Source organism: Pseudorasbora parva, chromosome 3 (genome assembly GCF_024679245.1).
Source record: "Pseudorasbora parva isolate DD20220531a chromosome 3, ASM2467924v1, whole genome shotgun sequence".
Lineage (NCBI taxonomy): Eukaryota > Metazoa > Chordata > Actinopteri > Cypriniformes > Gobionidae > Pseudorasbora > Pseudorasbora parva.
The window spans coordinates 54,455,636-54,474,537 of NC_090174.1; the positions used below are offsets into that span (position 1 = coordinate 54,455,636).

Sequence of the window (18,902 nt, forward strand, 5' to 3'; positions counted from 1 at the left end):
CAGAAACATGTTTATGATCATTAAAATCTGTAAATGAGTCTGAATATCCTTTTTGATTTTCTCTCATCTTGTTGATAGGGCATCTTGGAACCATCTTATTTTCCTTAAACTTCATTCTTTGGGGGGTTTCCAAATGTGTTGCTTGCAGCTAAATAGTTTTGCTTTGAAATGAGCAAATTAGAGCCACACTTTACTTCCGTTTGAAATCTGCTTACTTCCACCGTAATGAGGAATAAAGTTGCTTTCTCCATCTGTTGCGTTTGGCTTATTTGGACCGCATTTCTTGTATTTTTCTTATATCCCCCCCCTAATTTCCTTCACTCAGGGTAGCGATAGATTTAATGTGCTGATTTTGTTTGGACCCCATGTCCAAATAGCCATTTATCACACCTACAGCACAGCGAGCAAGCCACAGTACATACACTGAATTGAATATATTATCTGAATTTATAGTAATATATTGCAGCCTGTGTGGTTCATATTTCATAATTATGAATATGGCATCATGGCGTGACAAGTGGAAAATTACAAATGACTTAATGATGATGTATAATGCATATACAGTGAAACAAGTTGGCTCAACCGACCATATGCGTTTTAGCAATTTCCCATCTTTTAACAAACCTATGCGAACGAACGGAAATCATCCTGTTCCTTTGTTTAAAATCAATCAAGTCAAGAGGGGCTGTGCTCTGCTAAATGCTTTTAAAGAGCAGAAAGTGAATTATTGTGGGGAGAAATCAATATACTCTAATCATCCTTTTTCATTGAGTCACTTGGGTGTGATGATTTTAATATCTGTCTCTTATAACAATGTTGCAGAGTAATACCTTTAATATTGGAAGTATAAAGCACCGTCTTACAGATCTGTGTGTGACTCTCTTCCCTTAGAAATCCGGGAGGCGTTTAAGGTGTTTGATCGAGATGGGAATGGCTTCATCTCAAAGCAGGAGCTCGGCATGGCCATGCGTTCTCTAGGGTACATGCCCAATGAGGTCGAGCTAGAGGTCATCATTCAGAGACTCGACATGGATGGTGAGGAGACACTTACACAAGACTGTGAATAGACTGCCATGAGGAAAGAACTGAATAACTAGTCGTCCATGGGATGCTGGTGTGCTAATGTTTCCACCAGGCTGCTTAAAGTACCCATAGTATGCTATTTTAAAGGTCTCCTACAATAGGTTACAATTGTTTCTATAAAATACATATTGCAGCATCCCCTCTTTACTCACAGTTACTTTAATGGTTTGATCAATAGCTCGGCTTAAATGTTTTCTGATTCTGTCTCTCTAAACCCCTCCTTTCTGAGAGCCTACTCTGCTCTGATTGGTCAGATGGCCCAATCTGCTGTGAAATACAGCATGTGTCTGAAATCAAACGGCCATTAGCATGACTGAATTTCAGCTCCGGATGCTTCCTTAGTACTTCATACACACTCATACCAACAGTAACAATGGTGCTGGTTTTGCTGTATTCATTTGAGCCTGAGTCCTGCTTGCAAAGTGGATTCGTTGTGCAGAAAACAGCATCTTTGTGACATGAAGACAACACAACATGTTGCTACAACATGTTTCTTCTCAGCTACAACTACAGTGTTTGAGGGCAGGTCAAAGTAGTTGTTGTTTGTGGACACCCAATGAATAATATAAGTTGCTATTATGCACATTAGAAAAAAAACTTCCATTGATATGTTACGGAAGTGAGACTGGAATTGTAGAGGACCGATTTAGGCAGCTCAGAATCAGTACTTTTTTCTGGGAGACAATAACTCTTTGTTGTGCACTTTAATCTTTATAACTTTGCAGACCTTTTACATTCACAAATAGCCATATTACACACTACATACTATCCCCTAATTTGTTTTAGGTCATTGCTTTGTTTGGAGCATAAGAAACAAACTGAATAAAGACATTTTATACACTGTCAGAAAAAAAGACAGTGAGTACTAATACACACTCTTAAAGTACTGATATGTACCTTTTAAGGTATTAATAGGTGTCAGTTTGATTATTGTAAAACCACCCAAACATAAACCTAGCGTTCTCACAAATCGTGCTTCATCATTCAAATAAGCTAAAGGTTACTCCATTGTTGTTCTATGTATAACGTTACACTAGTCTGACGTGCAAAACCGTTTTTGCTTGCTACTGCTAAGGTTTAGTCGCATACAATAGTCCATAAACCGAATCATGTCCTCATAAACTGCGAGTAAACACACACAAATGTTGACAGGACACTAAATACAGTACATACCACAGAGACGGACGTCCTGCTGCTGCTGTTTCTCCTGTTCAATTTATTTCAGCCTCCGAATCTGATTCTAGATCATATCTGTATTAGTTGAATCTGATTGATAGCCATGGTATATTTAGGGTAGCGTTTTCTTCTCCACGCTTGAGTACGTCACCGCTTTCTGCGCGATCGTCATTCTTTAGCTCCGCCCACACGATACACCTCCAGGCGCTCTGTTTTTTTCCGGAAAGACTCGGTACAGCCTATATTTCTTTTATAAATATAATAAAACTAAAGACTTTTCGGAGATATGAAGGATGCAATACTACTCTATAGGTACTCAAGATTGACTGAAACTGAGTGTTTCACCCCCCGTTTAAACCCTCAAGGTCTTCCACTGAGTCCACACTTTCACAACCTTATGCCGCTTTGACTGCCGGGTAGAAGTCCTCTCTGTAGCCTACACTCTTAAAAATAAAGGTTCTTAAATGGTTCTTTGGCAGGGTGTATGTTCCATGAAGAACATTTCATATCCAAAGAACCTTTCCATGGCACAAAAAGGTTTTTTAGACTAAAACAAAACAGGTTCTTCTGTGGCATCACTGTGAAAACCCATTTTTGGTTCTTCCTGGCACCTTTATTTTTAAGGGTGTAGCTCGCAAACTTGCATGCTCAGCTGAAGTGTGCATCGAGGGTGCATAGCAGCCACAAAGGGGGCGCTCACGAGCACCCTTCTTTAAGCTTAAATGACGAATGGGACACTCTATGATCTTGCGGATTTAACTGACAACTGCACGCAGCAGTCATTTAAGTCCACAAGACCGAAAGTGCACAAGAAGTGTGCCATTTGAGACAGGGCCTGTGTGTGGCAAGCAGTTCGAGTCCGAGGGCCGTGAGAGAATGGCACGCAGCAAGCGCTCATTATCAATCACGCCACCGGCCTTGTGCCATTCTCTCACGGCTCTCGCTCTCATACTGCTTGCCACAGTATGGTTTCAGAGAAATTGGCTAAAATGTTAAAAGTCGATTGCTGGGTCTCAGGTCACCAGCACAAAAATCAGGTTTTTGTCAAAGACTTTGTCCGGATCAGATTCAGAACAATGATGAAAAAATAGATTGAGTCCATCAACACCACCAAAACGTCACAGTCAAATACCTCTTGGTGGGTTCAACATTTTGCTTGCTAACGTTAGGCAGTTTTGATTTCTATGCCGTTAAATGTTTGGTCGCATTAGCTTACTAGTGTGTAAGCAATTTTTGACCCGGTTTATGCGTATCTTCTTCTTCGCCTGTCTTATTGATCCGGAGATGTACTACTATTTCAAAAGATCCATAACAGCGCTCCCTGCTGTATAACTGATTTTACTGATTGGCGGAAAAACTGTAAATAGCGGAAGTATTTGGTGCATTCCAGTTTAGAGGCAGCATTCTTCGAAGGGCGCTTTGAAGGCCGATTGCGTCACCACACCGCGACAAAGGCTGGCCCAATTCAAAGGCTCCTTCACATGCGGCCTCCAAATAGATCCTTAGTTTCCTGTGAAATGAGAGATTCAACAGATGTAAAAAATTAACCAAAAAAATAGGGCTGTCAAAGTTAAGGCGTTAACGCAAATTAATTTTAACGGCACTACATTTATTAACGCGCGTTAACGCAGTGCGCATTTTCTGTTTGATCCGTCCGTGGCATAGGGCAAAGGATGCAGCAGCAAACATTAATAGGGAAAGAAAAGGGTTGACATTAATATTCTAAACCAAAAGTGCAGTTATTGCCTACATAAGATACCATATTTTCTGTTTAACTTTATTAGACTCCAGAAAGAAAAGTGCGTTTTTTTCACTGAGCACATTCTCTGCAGTCTGAGCGCGATGCACTGCAGCTCACTCTCGCTCATGTCTGAGGTAAATCGTTAACACCATCACCGCTTACAGTACACATGTTTTATTGAACTAAATACATTACAATCGGCTAAAACTAATGCACAGGTTACTTTCCTGAACAAGCGCGCTCCCGAGTCCGTGTTCTTCACACTGTCCACGTGAATTGCGGCCCAGTTCGGCGCGCACACGCAAAATACCGGCAGTTCAATAGGGAACGCAGATCTCTTAAAGGGGCCGCACTATATTCCTACTCGTGGAATATGGACCTCCTCCAGGTATGGTGTGGTTCTGGTGCGCTCACTGGTACACATTACCAATTTTTCATACGAAAAATGCCCTGCTCTGAATTAAACTGCCAGTGTAAAAACTTCCTTTATATTCTTAAAATGAGAGAAATCACTACTTACTCTTATTTTTTAAGTTTAGGCTTAAGAGACATGAACAATTTCTTAGATAAACATCTGTGATCTTTGATATGTCTAGTCTTCATGCTGTATTGATTATTATTGAATAAGTATGGTTTCACTAATAATAAATTTACATTTGCATAAAGCATGCATATTTGTCCATACTCATGTTGATTAGAGTATTAAAAACTTAATTTAAAATAGATTTACAGTTGCTAAAAATGTGCGATTAAATTGCGATTATTCGCAAGTTAACTCATGACAATCATGTGATTAATCGCGATTAAATATTTTAATCGATTGACAGCCCTAAATATAACAGATTAAAGCTTCTTCAAAGTTGACTTATATCTTACTAAGATGCAATAATACATAGTTAAACAGTGTATATATCCTTCAAAGGATGCAGCTTTTGAATTGGGATTTGGGACACAGCAATTGTGTCATAAATGATGGAAAGTCTTGTCAATGCTGGGAACAGAGTTGAAGATATGGTTCATACCCCCCCAAAAGTGTATGTCAATAATATTCAATCAATATGTGCTTATTTGCTCGTTGTTCCAAACCTCCATGACCTTTTTTCTTCTTAGACCACAACATTTTGAGAAACCTTTTGTGTTCTGCTGAAGAAGAAAGTCATACAAGTAAATAATGACTGGATTTTCATTTTGTGGTGAATTATCCCTTGAAGTAAAGTCCAACAGACACCGATCAGATGTATTTCTCTGTCCTGTGGGGATGCTAAACAAAATTGACAGATATTCAACAAATAAAAAAGCTTAACGGTAACCTTTTATTGCTCCAAACTATCATTTTCTTCACAACGCATGCAGACATACAAATTATGCATGGGCTGATAATGAGAACAGTGTTTGACAGTAGGCGTTTTGAAGTTTGACAGTAATTGTCTTGAAATTAATTGAATGCGAAAGCGGCGCTTTGATGGCTGTAGTGGCGGTGCTTTAAAGAACGTCTCAGAAAGGGCCTTTCAGCTCGATAAAACCCTCTCCATAAAGTCTGACACTTAAAAATATTAAAAGTAACCAAACCTTGTTTGATAATCGATAAAAAAAGAATCGATGTAATCCAGTAAAGAACTAGTTGACCAGCATGGAAATTCATGCAACATTTAAGAAATGGTTTTGTTTTAATGAATGAGTTTGAATGTGAATTGTTCACACCATACAGAACATTGAATTGGAATGACAGGAAATGATTTTGCACAATTGCAGTTCACAAATATTGAACAGTAACTGATTAATATTTGTGAACTGCAGTCCGGTAAAATTATGTAACAGAAGAGTTTCTTTATAAATATAGTATAATTCTAGCATAATTATTCATCATTATCATCAATACAGTTGCTCACTCTCACATATTTTTCTCAACTGGTTAGACATACATCAGCAAACAGTCAGCAAAGCAGATTTTGTCATAAATATGATTTTTCAAAATATTCAAAATATTATTTTAATTAATATATATCTTAATAATTTGTATTTTATTAAAAATATGTTTGATTTAGATTTTTTTTTAAATTAATTTATTGTTATTTTTTATTTTCAGGATTTAATTAAAGGATACACACACACACACACACATAAACGTTTGTTTTTGTGACATATGGGGACATTCCATAGGCGTAATGTTTTTTATACCGTACAAACCGTATTTTCTATCCCCCTACACTGCACCTGCCCCTAAACCTACCCATCACAGGAAACATTCTGCATTTTTACTTTCCAAAAAAAACAAATCCTGTATGATTTATAAGCATTTTGAAAAGTGGGGACATGGCCAATGTCCTCATATTTCACCCTCTCCTTGTAATACCGGTGTCATACCCATATCATTATACGCATTTAACCCCCCCCCACCCCCCACCCCCACACACATACACACACACAGTACCTGTTAAGTATATTGCATCCTTCATAACTCCAAAGAGTCTTTATCAGATTTATAAAAGACAGATACCCGAGATAGCCGAGCTCTTGCAGTGTGCAGTGGGCAGGGCCGAGGTACCATGATCACACGCACGCACGCACACACACGCACACGCACACACACACGCACACACACACAAAATACATCATGGCATAACTTTCGACATTATATGCACTTGTGCGCCGATTGCCAACAAAACACAGACATTTGATGCAGTTTCACTCACCATCTGCGGATTCGACTCATGACCGCGGACAAACAAACACACTTGCACAACTCTGTTACTGCTCCGAAAAAACAAACTACATCCACCGTTTCCTTAATGCTGGGTTATTTGGGAAGCTGAACAAGGATATCTTTCCCTCACAACCAGAAACACACTTCTTTAGTGACATTGTCGATTTTGTGGTTTCAAAAAAAAAAAGACAGTGCTGCCGTCTAAGATCGTTGATGGATGTGCTCTCTCTCTCTCGCTCTGGTTGATGTGCGCACACACTCATCCGGGAGAAGTGCCCATACAAGGAATTTCACCCTTTATGATGTCATACAGGGCTATACTAAAAAAAACAAAAAACTTGTATTTGTATTCAAATGTATTTGAATCCTCAAGGAGTGTATTTGGCAAAGAAATACTCTCATATGTCCAGCTCGTTTTCTTGAATTTTTGGCCATATTTAGCACAACAATTCAACTCTTTTACATTGTAATTAAGTCCCCCTACCCCCCACCCCCCGATAACATGTTTACGGGAAATACATTTTTCATCCCATTTTACAATTCCACATCACACACAGTACATCACCTCAATGCAAATTTGATTCAAATGCAGGAATTTTTTATGTAGGCATTCTCAATTCAATTCTAACTAGCACACAGCCCTGACAGAACATATATATTTTTCAATTTCTATACTTGTTTCATAGAGCCAACAATTGAAATTTAATATCATGCTAGATTGCATCTAATAGTTCACGGTCTGTTTTTCAGGAGACGGCCAGGTGGATTTTGAAGAATTCGTGACTCTCCTGGGGCCCAAACTCTCAGCTGCCGGAATGCCTGACAAGTTCAACGGAACTGATTTTGACTCCGTGTTCTGGAAGGTGATTATTAGCCACTTCTCTTTTATTTCAAGTGACAACAGGCACAACGTCTGCTGCATCTGTCTGTCCCTGACACACACCGAACTACTTTACAGACACTTTCAAACAGGGCCTGAAACTAACTTTTTACCGCGCCTGCCAATGTCAAATGAACCTTACTGGCCATAAATATTTTTCTTTACCAGCAACTGTTTTTGCAAAAACAAACAGCAATGAAAGAAATTTAGATGCCAGTTAAAATTCACTTTTCATTTACAAAAATTGAATAAAGCAATCAAATCCAAAATAACACTGCATAGTCTTCACTATAAATTAAACATGGTTTAATCCTTAATAATGTTACAAAAGTTATTCAGTCAAGAGCAGTAAGTGATTATTTAATTTTTTTAGCTTGATTAACATTAAATACACAGATAGCGGCTTGAATATTAGGTTGCTGCGACTTTAAGAACTAACGGATCCCGTATACTAATACACATGCTTTTTTCCCCTCAGCTGTTTATGTACATTAAAGACAAAACTGACTATGTTTACTAGCCTGGTTAAAACCAGAGCATTCTCAGTAGTAACTGAGTTATGGTCTGACAAATCATCATAGACAAATCATTTCCAAAGGGGCGTCACCAACGGACGATGACGTATGCAGAGCGACGGAGAAACATCTGAGACAGAAATTCTCTGTTTGTGATTACGAGGAAGATGTTGCAATGGCTTCTGACGACTTTTGCCATTGTTGTAAAAGAAATATGATAATAGCTGGTGTCCACCGCCACTCCATCAGCAATTTAGCTACATTTGGAAAACCTAATGGCATCGCAGACCGACTGAAACATCTCGGATTGAGGGTTGAACAGAAAACATCAAGCTCTGATCGCGTTTTCCCCCGTTGTAAGGCATTTGTATCGCGATTAGAATGCAATTTGCAATATTTTGAAAGTAAAATAATATTGAGGAGTCTTTGAGCAAATCTAAATTTGCCGGAAGTTGTCAAGGTTTTCCTCAGCTATTTGATATCATTTAGTTTTTTTTGATTGTCTGTTCAAGTTCAAGTTTCCAAGCTGTGTTCCCTTTTGCTTCTTGTGCTTAAATATTTAAATTTGCAAGGCTTAAACTTTCATGACCATGCAGCACTGGCCCGTCAACTGTCCCGCGCATCATTCATGGTTTATCACGTTCTCACAAAATTGCATTGTTACTCGCCAAAACAGACTTTTACTCGCGTTTGGTCCTCGCAGAGGGTTAATTTGCTCTTTATTACCCCTTTTCCACCAGAATGAACCTGGTGCAAGTTCAGAGCCAGTGCTAGTGCCAGTTCCGAGTTGGTTCGACTGATGGAAACTGGGTGTGGAAAGACAAAGAACCGATTTGAAACTAGGCTCTGGCTCTGAACCAGCACCAGCACTGCCTTGGTGGAAAAGGGAAATCACACAAACAGACATGAATTGCTTTATAAAAATTGGACTCCTTTCTTTTAAACATGAGTAAAATCTACAGTTACACTTTATTTCAATGATCCACTTATAACTTTGCATTTATATGTTAGCTCAGTCTCATCAGTATTAGTTGACTAATTATAGAATAGGTTGACATGTTGCAAACTTTTTTAGTCAGTAGTAGTATGTCTAAGATGTTAGAAGTAGACCACCAAAATAAAGTGTTAGTAGATATAAAACAGAGAGTCTACTAATACTCTATTGAGAGAGTTAGCTGACATGTAGTTTCTTATAGTTATTATAATGTCTATTGAAATAGTGTTTCCAATTCTACCAACATGTTCTCACACCCTACTCGTCACACACTGATGCTTGGTCAGGACCCTTTAGCGTCAATTTTTAGTACCCATTATAGTACGCCATTCTTCAACACGCAGGGTACTCCATTAAGTTCAGTTGTTTGCCCAATGAATCAGATAAAGGCACATTTACTTCTTTGCATTTGTAAAAGTAGACATGATTTTATAAATATTCACGCACACACTCATTTATATTGCGTTCAAAAGATGCACCCGACTCTATAGCATGACACATTTAGTCACAAGCTATGTATAGATAGCTATGCATATTCATATCTATGTGAGAGCCAATGACATTTTACAGTCAAAGCTGATGTTAAGACACAATTGTTCAAGAGATATACGAGAGCAAATGCAATTTCACTATCAAAGCTGACGTAACAGAATGTGTGTATGATCTTCGGTGGATGGAGACGCTGATCGCTTTTGGGGAATTTGTGGAATTTGTCCTAGGAACACTTGGGATATTTGTACTTTTTGTAAAAAAATTACGCTAAAGGGGTATCCTATGCATTAAAAAGTGACGCCAAGCATCAATATGTGACGAGTTGGAAGTGAGAAGGTGTTGATTCTGAGTACACTTGCATATATAATATTGCTTTGTGACATGATGATCACTTAGCAAGATTCATTCATCGATTTTATAACTGTGTCTCTTACGCTTATGTCTCCAACTGAGAAGAGATTTGTAAGGGCCATATTGTGATTCCCCCAAAGGGCGTGCTCCTCTAATCTTGGCTTGCTGCTGATGCATTTTTTAGCAGTGCATTTGACCCCAAATAGCTACAGGGGTCTCCCTCTTAAACGTCTCGCTGTGTAATTATGAGTTCAGTGCTATTAATATGTGTGCAATGAAATCCAATTCACCCCTTACTATTTTCTTGCTACTTATTCTTGGTAAGCGGATCATCAGTTCATGTTATTTTAGAGAAAAGAAACTTGTTTTTGTTAATTAAATGTTTGCAAAATGTATTTTATATTGAATATATACTCTGAAAACGTGTCACGTGTATACTCTGAAATGTGTCATGTTATAGAAGTTAAATTGGTTGCTTATGGGGTTAGTTCACCCAAAAATGAAAATTATCATTAATTACTCGCCCTCATGTCGTTCCATACCCATTCATCTTAAGGACACAAATTAAGATATTTATGATAAAATCTGTGATCCTGTATACAGCAACACAATGACCACTTTCAAGGCCTAGAAAGAAAGGTAGTAAAGACATTGTTAAAGGTCCCATGGTATGTGTTTTTTTCATTGTTTTAAAATGTTTCCTGAGGTGTACTTATATTGTTATTATGGTTTTTACATTAAAAACTTTCATAATTTAGAAATAAAAGGCATTTTTCTATACTGATATTAGCCCTCTGGCTTGAATGCTCTGTTTTAAGGGGCGTGTCTGCTGTGAGTGTTCAGTGACAACCACTGTTGTGATTGGCTGACATCTTTGCATTTGAAATGAGATTACGTGCATTCATTATTTCGGCAGTTTGGACAAGTGTGCACTGCAGATATATGTGTGACCGAACATTATAAAGAGTGTTCTTTGATCGCGCTCTGTAGTTTAATCATTTGAATAACGGATTTGTTTCATGCTGCTAACAGAAACGACGTGGAGTTGATCGTTTTAGTCACTGGCTTGATTCACTGATGCATCAAGACGGCCAGCGGCGGGACTGACAGTATTAAACGATTTAGAAAGAAAGTCTGTGTGAACTTGGTGATTCACCCAAAAATAAAATGTCATTAATGACTCACCCTAATTTCGTTCCACACCTGTAAGACCTCCGTTCATCTTCGGAACACAGTTTAAGATATTTTATATTTTAGCCCCAGACCGTATCTAAGTGTATGCACACTATACTGTCCATGTCCAGAAAAGGAATAAAAACATCATCAAAGTAGTCCATATGTGACATCAGTTAGTTCATTAGAATCTCTTGAAGCATTGAAAATACATTTTGGTCCAAAAATAACAAAAACTACGACTTTATTCAGCATTGTTTTCTCTTCTGAGTTCCCCAAATAATGATTCAAATGGCCTTGAATCAATGATTCGATCAATGATTCGGATCACCAATGTCACATGATTTTAGCAATTTGGATCACGTGTCAAACTGCTGAAATCACGTGACGCTGGCGATCCGAATAACCTGAATCCATTCTCTACTAATTCTCTGGGCGGGCGAAGGAGAGGAAACCTTTCCTGATATGACGTCATAACAGGAGAACTCAAGATCAGCTCCTCTGAGCTCTCATTTTCTCAAAGGCAGAGAAAGACAGCCAGAACTCAGTTTACACCGATCAAAATTTCTAGCCTCTTGGGGACAATATTCAGACTAGGGGAAATCATATTAATGTTGAAAAAATCTCATAAAATAAAAAGTTCATGCCATGGGACCTTTAAAATAGTCCACGTGACTCCAGTGGTTCAACCTTATTGTTGTGAAGCGACGAGAATACATTTTGTGCGCAAAAAAAACATATATGACTAAAAAAAGACTTTATTTAACAATCTCTTCTCTTTTGTGCCACTCTCTTGTATGATTCCCCATCCCAGCCAGGGAGAGGTCAAAATATGCATACTCTTTAATCTTATTATTAATCTTATTATTTGTATTTGAAGATCGCATGAAGACTTTCAGAATAAAATGAAACAGCTTTGTGTCTATTTTTAGTGTGATATGCAGAAGCTGACTGTGGAAGAGCTGAAGAGACTCTTATATGACACTTTCTGTGACCACCTGTCTATGAAGGACATTGAGAATATCATCATGACAGAGGAGAATCACATCGAAAATCCCGAGGACTGCCAGGTTGACATTGACAGTAAGAATGATTTTTATTTTATAAGGCACAGCTCTGGCTGAGATACAAGTTGAATTATTGCTACTTTCCTGTCAAAATGATCATTTTCCACAAATAAACCAAACTAAGCAGCAGAACTGTTTTCAACATTGATAATAATAAGAAATATTTCTTGAGCAGTAAATCATCATATTAGAATGATTTCTGAAGGATCATGTGACACTGAAGAATGGAGGAATGATGCTGAAAATTTGGCTTCAGCATCACAGGAAATTACATTTCAAAATGTATTTGTGTAAATGATTAGAAATCTTACCGACCCTTACATTTTGAACAAATAGTTTTTGTGTGACATCTTATGCTTCTTACAAAACATGAAAGAGACTTGACTAACTCACATTTAATTAAAGGTGCACTATGTAGTATTTTTGCAGTAAAATATCCAAAAACCACTAGGCTGGTGTTATATATTTTGTTCAGTTGAGTACTTACAATATCCCAGCTGTTTCGAACTATTTGTAAATTGTGAGAAAATTGCTATTTTAACTAAGGACCGGGACGTTTCAGCATAGCATTTGAGGGAGTCGCCTGTCAATCGCGTCATATCTGCGTTACCCTCGGTTTTGGCTTTAATTTGGCAGGAGCGCTTTACTCTTAGCAGTGTGAACAAGTGAACGCACGGAGTAATGTCATAACATCGTTTTAAACACACTTAAATGTATCTAATATGATAAACAGAGCTCCATTACCTCAAAATCATAACCGGAAGAGCACATCAGTGCAGGCGCCCGGCGACTGTGTCCCGTCCCGTCATAATAAAAGTCCCGGTATTCGCGAGGCGGGTATTTGTTTAACAATCGCTGTGCTCAGCTCCACAGCACTCGGTCCTGCTCTGCTTTAGACTACAGTAACGTTTATAACCGCATACATGAACGTGATTTCTGCCCGAGTCCTATTTTCCACCGGCTGTGAGGTGAAGACCACATCTCCCAAGATGCTGCGCTCACACTTTGCGTCATCAAACTACGATTTGTTTTGAATAGGCGCCCTCCAGTGGACGGAAAGTTGCATAGTGCAGCTTTAATGAGAACAAAAAATACATAAATGTTTATTTATTTATTTTTAATTCAACTTTTTTATCATTACTTTTTAGTACTTGGCTAAATAAATGTACATTTTGTACATTTCCCTCAATTGGATAAATCTCTGGATCATGGATTTTCAGGAACGTTTGTCTAAGTAGGCAGCTCACAAGGTTCACTAGGGGTTTCTTGGAGTCCAATATATTCACAATTTTATTCACATAATTGTATTAAACATATTTTTTGTTGTTGTTGTTGTGAAGCATCTAGTAATGTTTACTATCTTTCAAACACTTTTTCACCTACACCATTTTCCATTTAATTTCAAGTCATCATCCCCAAACCTTGTCTTACCACCGTATTTCTTCTGATCTCCTAATTTGTTTTTCCCTGCTTCTTCAGCGGAGAGTCCAACCCAGCAGGTGAAGCAAACATGCGTACGGAAGAGTCTGATCTGCGCCTTCGCGATTGCTTTCATCATCAGTGTCATGCTCATTGCAGCCAATCAGGTGCTTCGCAGTGGCATGAAGTAACATATGGACCACTCACAACGTAGATTCAATTCAACATATGACAGTTTACAAAAATGGCAAAAAAACAAAAAAACAACAACAAAAAAAAAACATGCACACATGCACGCACAAACTGGAGCAACTGAAGAGTTCATTTTATTTACGCAAAATCCAAATGTTGTGACTGAAATATTTTTGAGACGAGCTACAGCTTCCACTGGACAGATTTGTTTCATATTTGACAGCAGTTTCAAAACCTAACGCACACAAATATATAAATGCACACGTGCCGTGTCTTACCCGCAAATGAAAAGTACATGAAAAGAGAGAAAGACGAAGTGCATACTGTAATGGACTCCCCTTCAGCCGCTCTCTCCCTCTTCAGAGTGCTTTGGGCGAGTTTAGCCGCATGGACATCTCCAACCGAGGATCCTACTCTTCAATGCATGATGATGCATGGATTTACAATAGCCTGGACTTACCAGTAGAGCTCAGCTGTGCATCCATTCACCTATATATAAGATCCCAAAACCAATTTCCCGGAGAAAGACCCGTCTCACACTTGTGAAGAGTTGGATATGGAGCGGAGGCCGTTTCTGACATTTTACATCCAGTATACTGATCCCTTTGCATGAGAATAAGGGCTGTTTAGGGCATGCTCATGTCATGCAATGTTAGTCTTGTGTTTGTCGAGTAACTATCGTGGATTTTTACCTGTTGCACACGCCTGAGATGATTGTAGTAGTACTCCGTATGGTCAAAGGAGGCGTTAAACAACCCAAAAGTGATGCTATACCACTAGTGACATACAGTATTAAGAGGTTTGTAGTATGTGTATACATTTTCTTTTCTTTTCACCTGAAATACACTATGCATTTTCAGGCTCTCTGTTTGGAATGGTCAACAACGCTCGTCGGCGCAAATGTAACCGTTACATTTTGCAAACATTTGCACTGTACTTATCACACAGAGATGATAATGAGGAGCTTTTGAGTTGAAGTGACACGAATGGCAGGCAATTATACCAAATGATTACGTAAGACAGGATAAAATGAGTATTTGGTTTCTGACATATCAGGAAATGATTTAATGGTTGTTTTTGAACCAAATCGATGTCCATTTAAGCTTACGGCCTAACCTAAATGGATGATCATGATGTTTCTATTCATTTGCAGTGTAAGGAATATGTGTATTAATATAACCTGACAGCAAACACTGTGGTATATCAGTGTTTCACTTCTATTTCAAAATATATATTGTTCAAATGTCCATATGAATGTCCATTTGTGACGTCGTTCAGTGTTTTCCTGGGAAACATATAATAAGTTTGTGAGCAGGTTGACTTGATGATCACGAAGGTGTGGGTAATGGTATGAATATGAATGTCAGGGTTTGAATTTGTATCAGCTGTTAGTGTGTCATTCTGTTAAAGGGCATTTTCCAGGGTACAACATTAGTTTTCAACTCTGCCCAGAGCCTGAATTGATTTAGCTGTTAGTTACAGCACCATGAAACTCTTACATTTGGATGTCCAGGTATAAATGAAATATGCAATGGATGGAAACACCAGTGTCAGCGCGCACACAAGCACTACGATCGAGTGACAGTCAAAGAGGAGTCACAGGACAACAGTATACAGGTTTTCCTTATTATACAGGCACGATTACTTATTCATTAATAGAAATGGGAGAGCTAATAATGTTCCCGAGCCGCAGTCGCTGTGACCAGAGAATAGCCTATTATTAAGGCTCGTCTAGAATAGCACTTGGCTGATAAGGAAATTCTCATTATATCATTACCCGATTGGCTGGTAACCCCATCTGCCTCAGAGTTGTATTTGTGCTTAGTGAATCAGATCCAACATAATTAATTATTCACAATAAAAGAAAGAAAGTAGAATTAAAGAAATAGAACAAAAGCAGAGCCTTGCTAAATGCTTAATTTTTTTTTTTTAGATGTATCACACTCTGAATAGTGTTAATTTGGATCTCTTTCCACTTGCTCTAGTCCTTAAAAATACTATTGTTGGCATAACTTATTATAATCAGATCTAATAAATGTAACTTTAATATTAAATCAAATTAAATAAAACAAATAACATTAAATTAAATTAAATTAAATGAGATTCGATTTTTGACATGAATAAAAACAGTAAATGTAAGGTGTTAAAAAATATAGGTTAGCTGATGACCGTATTCTTGCCTTGCCGTACGGACCAGTGTTGGGGAAAGTTGTATTAGTCCCTTTTTGTGGTAAGTAAAGCGTTACTTTACTTTTGTGTTACATTTTCTCATCTGGGATGGGCTGTTTGCTAAACATTTCATTTTAAGATGACACAGTTGCACGTTACTACATTTACTTACTATAGTTATAACAAAAAATTGTGCATAATTACACGCAACTAACCCTAAACCAAACCCTAACTGTAACTCTATTGTAATTACACCTAGTTAATTAATGTTAGTACTTATAAGGTATACTTATACCTTAAAATAAAGTATGACTGTTTGTTTTCACCAAAAGTAAAATGAACAGGCCTTAGGCTGAAGGAAATGCAAATGCACGTCTGTACCGTAGAGGCGGCAGCTCAAACAAACCTTTCAGTAGTGCTGCTATTCTGGATCGCAGGAGGATAGGATGCTGGAGAAGATAGGTCAATAGTTATTCAGAAGGGGGAAAAAAGTATGTTTACCTAAAATCATTTTTGCTTATTAGTATGGTTGAATTGGATAATTGAAGCTCAAAAGCAAAGTCATTGGTTAATAAAGGGAGATTAAATACATAAAGTATTTGTGTCATTTATTAATTTATTTGTGTAACATAATTATTACAGGTTTATAAGGTTTTTTTATTATAAAAAGTAAATTTAAAAGTAATGTGTTATTTTACTAGCCTGACAAGCCAGACCCACATCAAGATGTTTGGTCTGGAAACTCACCATAGACAGCTCAATCCGAGGGGCGGGATAAACGGTTGTCTTTCAGACTCCCTCTGCACGCGATAGGATAGCGCTACCACCAACCAGAGCAACGAATGTGAAGCAGAGCTCGTTGATAGATTAAACATTCGCCGTATCCGGTCGGCAAAACTCTGAACACATCCTCCCTTCTTAGGAATGACTTCAGTGTCGTTCTTTGTTCTTTTCTCAGAGAAAAGCTTAACTCCAAGTCTTCCAGAGTCGCAGTCAAAGCTTATTCGAAAGACCGCCGTTCGCCAGTTTCTGTGTTTACTAGAAGCACGCAAGCGCAACTCGGCCGTCATTATGTGAAGCCCGCGTACCGACTCTATACAAGATGTGATTGGCCCGACCAGAGTTTGGTTTTTCCAGCTCAGAGCTGCTAGACTAAATAGATTTGCTTCTGCAATGGTGCGTGTAGATTTCTAGGCTATTACTTTACTAATTACTTGGAAAAAGTCATTTGATTATGAAACTCACAATACTTGTGATGCGTTTCCCCAACACTGGTAAAGACTTAATCACTCTTCTCTTGAGAGCGCTGGCAAATGACCCAAGACATGAAATTCAAACAGATGCCTTCTTGATGTTGCCTTTAGACAAGGCACGCATTATGCCTGTTTCTGGGGGACACCTGTATATTAATCTTATGTTCCATTTTCAGTTGGGACTCAAATGAAACATTCAAAGTATATGGTTCATTATAATGTACATTATATACTATATAAAGCATATATTATATGTAAGTATTTCATGTCTACTTGGCATCATGAAAAAGGGTATCTAAAATATGTATACATTTTTATGAGATTTGTTGTTTCCTGGAGAGGAACTTATCGAGTGTATATTTAAGCAATACATGACAGTGACTAGGAAATGTGGGTTGACAAATGCTAAGTACTGTGGATGAGAATGTTGACTTGTACATGATTGTGCAAAAGAAGATGGCTCTCTTTTCTCATTAATCATAGAGACCAGTAGTTTATTATCTGTAAAGCACTTTAGTATCCAGGATTTTTAGTAATTTTGCATTGAAGTCATTTTTATTATAGGCAGATTTTTTGTATTACATGAATTATCAAGATGTTTACGTTTGTACATGTAGAGCTTCATTATTTTTGTTAAAGAGATGGCAATATATGACATAGGCTTTATTGAAGATGTGAGACACATTTCTGTGTATTTCTAAAGAGATGTACACACAAATGCTGCTCACTCTTAATTTATGTAATCAAGTATTTGGCCGCCCTTCGGCCTGTTTCGATACTCAAGACGTCAAGCGTGCTGAATGTTGTCCTGTGACATTTCTTACTTTGCCTTATGCTGTTTTTCATATCAGATCATAAAGAATATTGTTTACAGTAATGTCATTTCTATGGTGTTCCTATCAGGTCTGAATATACTTCTGTTGGGGATGAACTATTTTTGAAAGTGGATAATCAATGTGCCATACTTATGTTTATTAGTGTAACTTGTGCTCTCTGAGGAGGGTCAATGTAACGTTATACATTAATTTCACCTTGTGAAGTGTTTACCGAGTGCATAAAATCTATGTATCCACCTGTGACATTGTACTGTATTCCAAATGAATAAAGATGATACCAAAATACACTGGAAGAAGAAACTTAAAAACAAGTATTCATTTACAGACTGCACTCTGCAAAATGCAACCTGCATACAGTATTTACAAAACATATATATATATATATATATATATATATATATATATATATATATATATATATATATATATATATATTTATTATATATATATATATATATATATATATATATATATATATATATATATATATATATATATATAGAATGTTTGCAGTTTGCAACCTTGTTACCAATATTTAACATTGTCAAAAGTACATTGATTTGTGTCATTTTCCTAATAAATATTAATGCAAAATTAAAAGTAAATACACAACATTAAAAAACATAATAATTATACAAATACATTTTGGTAATTGGTAAGGTAGTTCAGGATGCAAACATTTTCTTTTTTGGTGATACAAATTTTTTAATTACAAATAACTTTTGAAAATTAGTTCAACAGATTATGTCAAAATACACTATATTGCCAAAAGTATTGGGAATCCCCTCTAAATCATTGAATTATGGTGTTCCAATCACTTCCATAAAATCAAACACTATAGGCATGCAGGCGCTTCT

General features: G+C 37.4%; 1 protein-coding gene across 1 annotated transcript in view; it reads left to right on the forward strand.

Annotated features, from left to right (window-relative positions):
• The window catches only part of LOC137071477 (calcium-binding protein 7), a 47,790-nt gene extending 32,086 nt beyond the window's left edge, over nt 1-15,704 (forward strand). The window contains exons 2-5 of the mRNA XM_067439512.1: nt 892-1,035; nt 7,455-7,567; nt 12,042-12,192; nt 13,656-15,704. Of these exons, the coding sequence (XP_067295613.1) occupies nt 892-1,035; nt 7,455-7,567; nt 12,042-12,192; nt 13,656-13,786 (539 nt within the window). The 3' untranslated portion in view covers nt 13,787-15,704. The remainder of the gene's footprint in view (nt 1-891; nt 1,036-7,454; nt 7,568-12,041; nt 12,193-13,655) is intronic.
• The last annotated feature ends 3,198 nt before the right edge of the window (nt 15,705-18,902 follow it).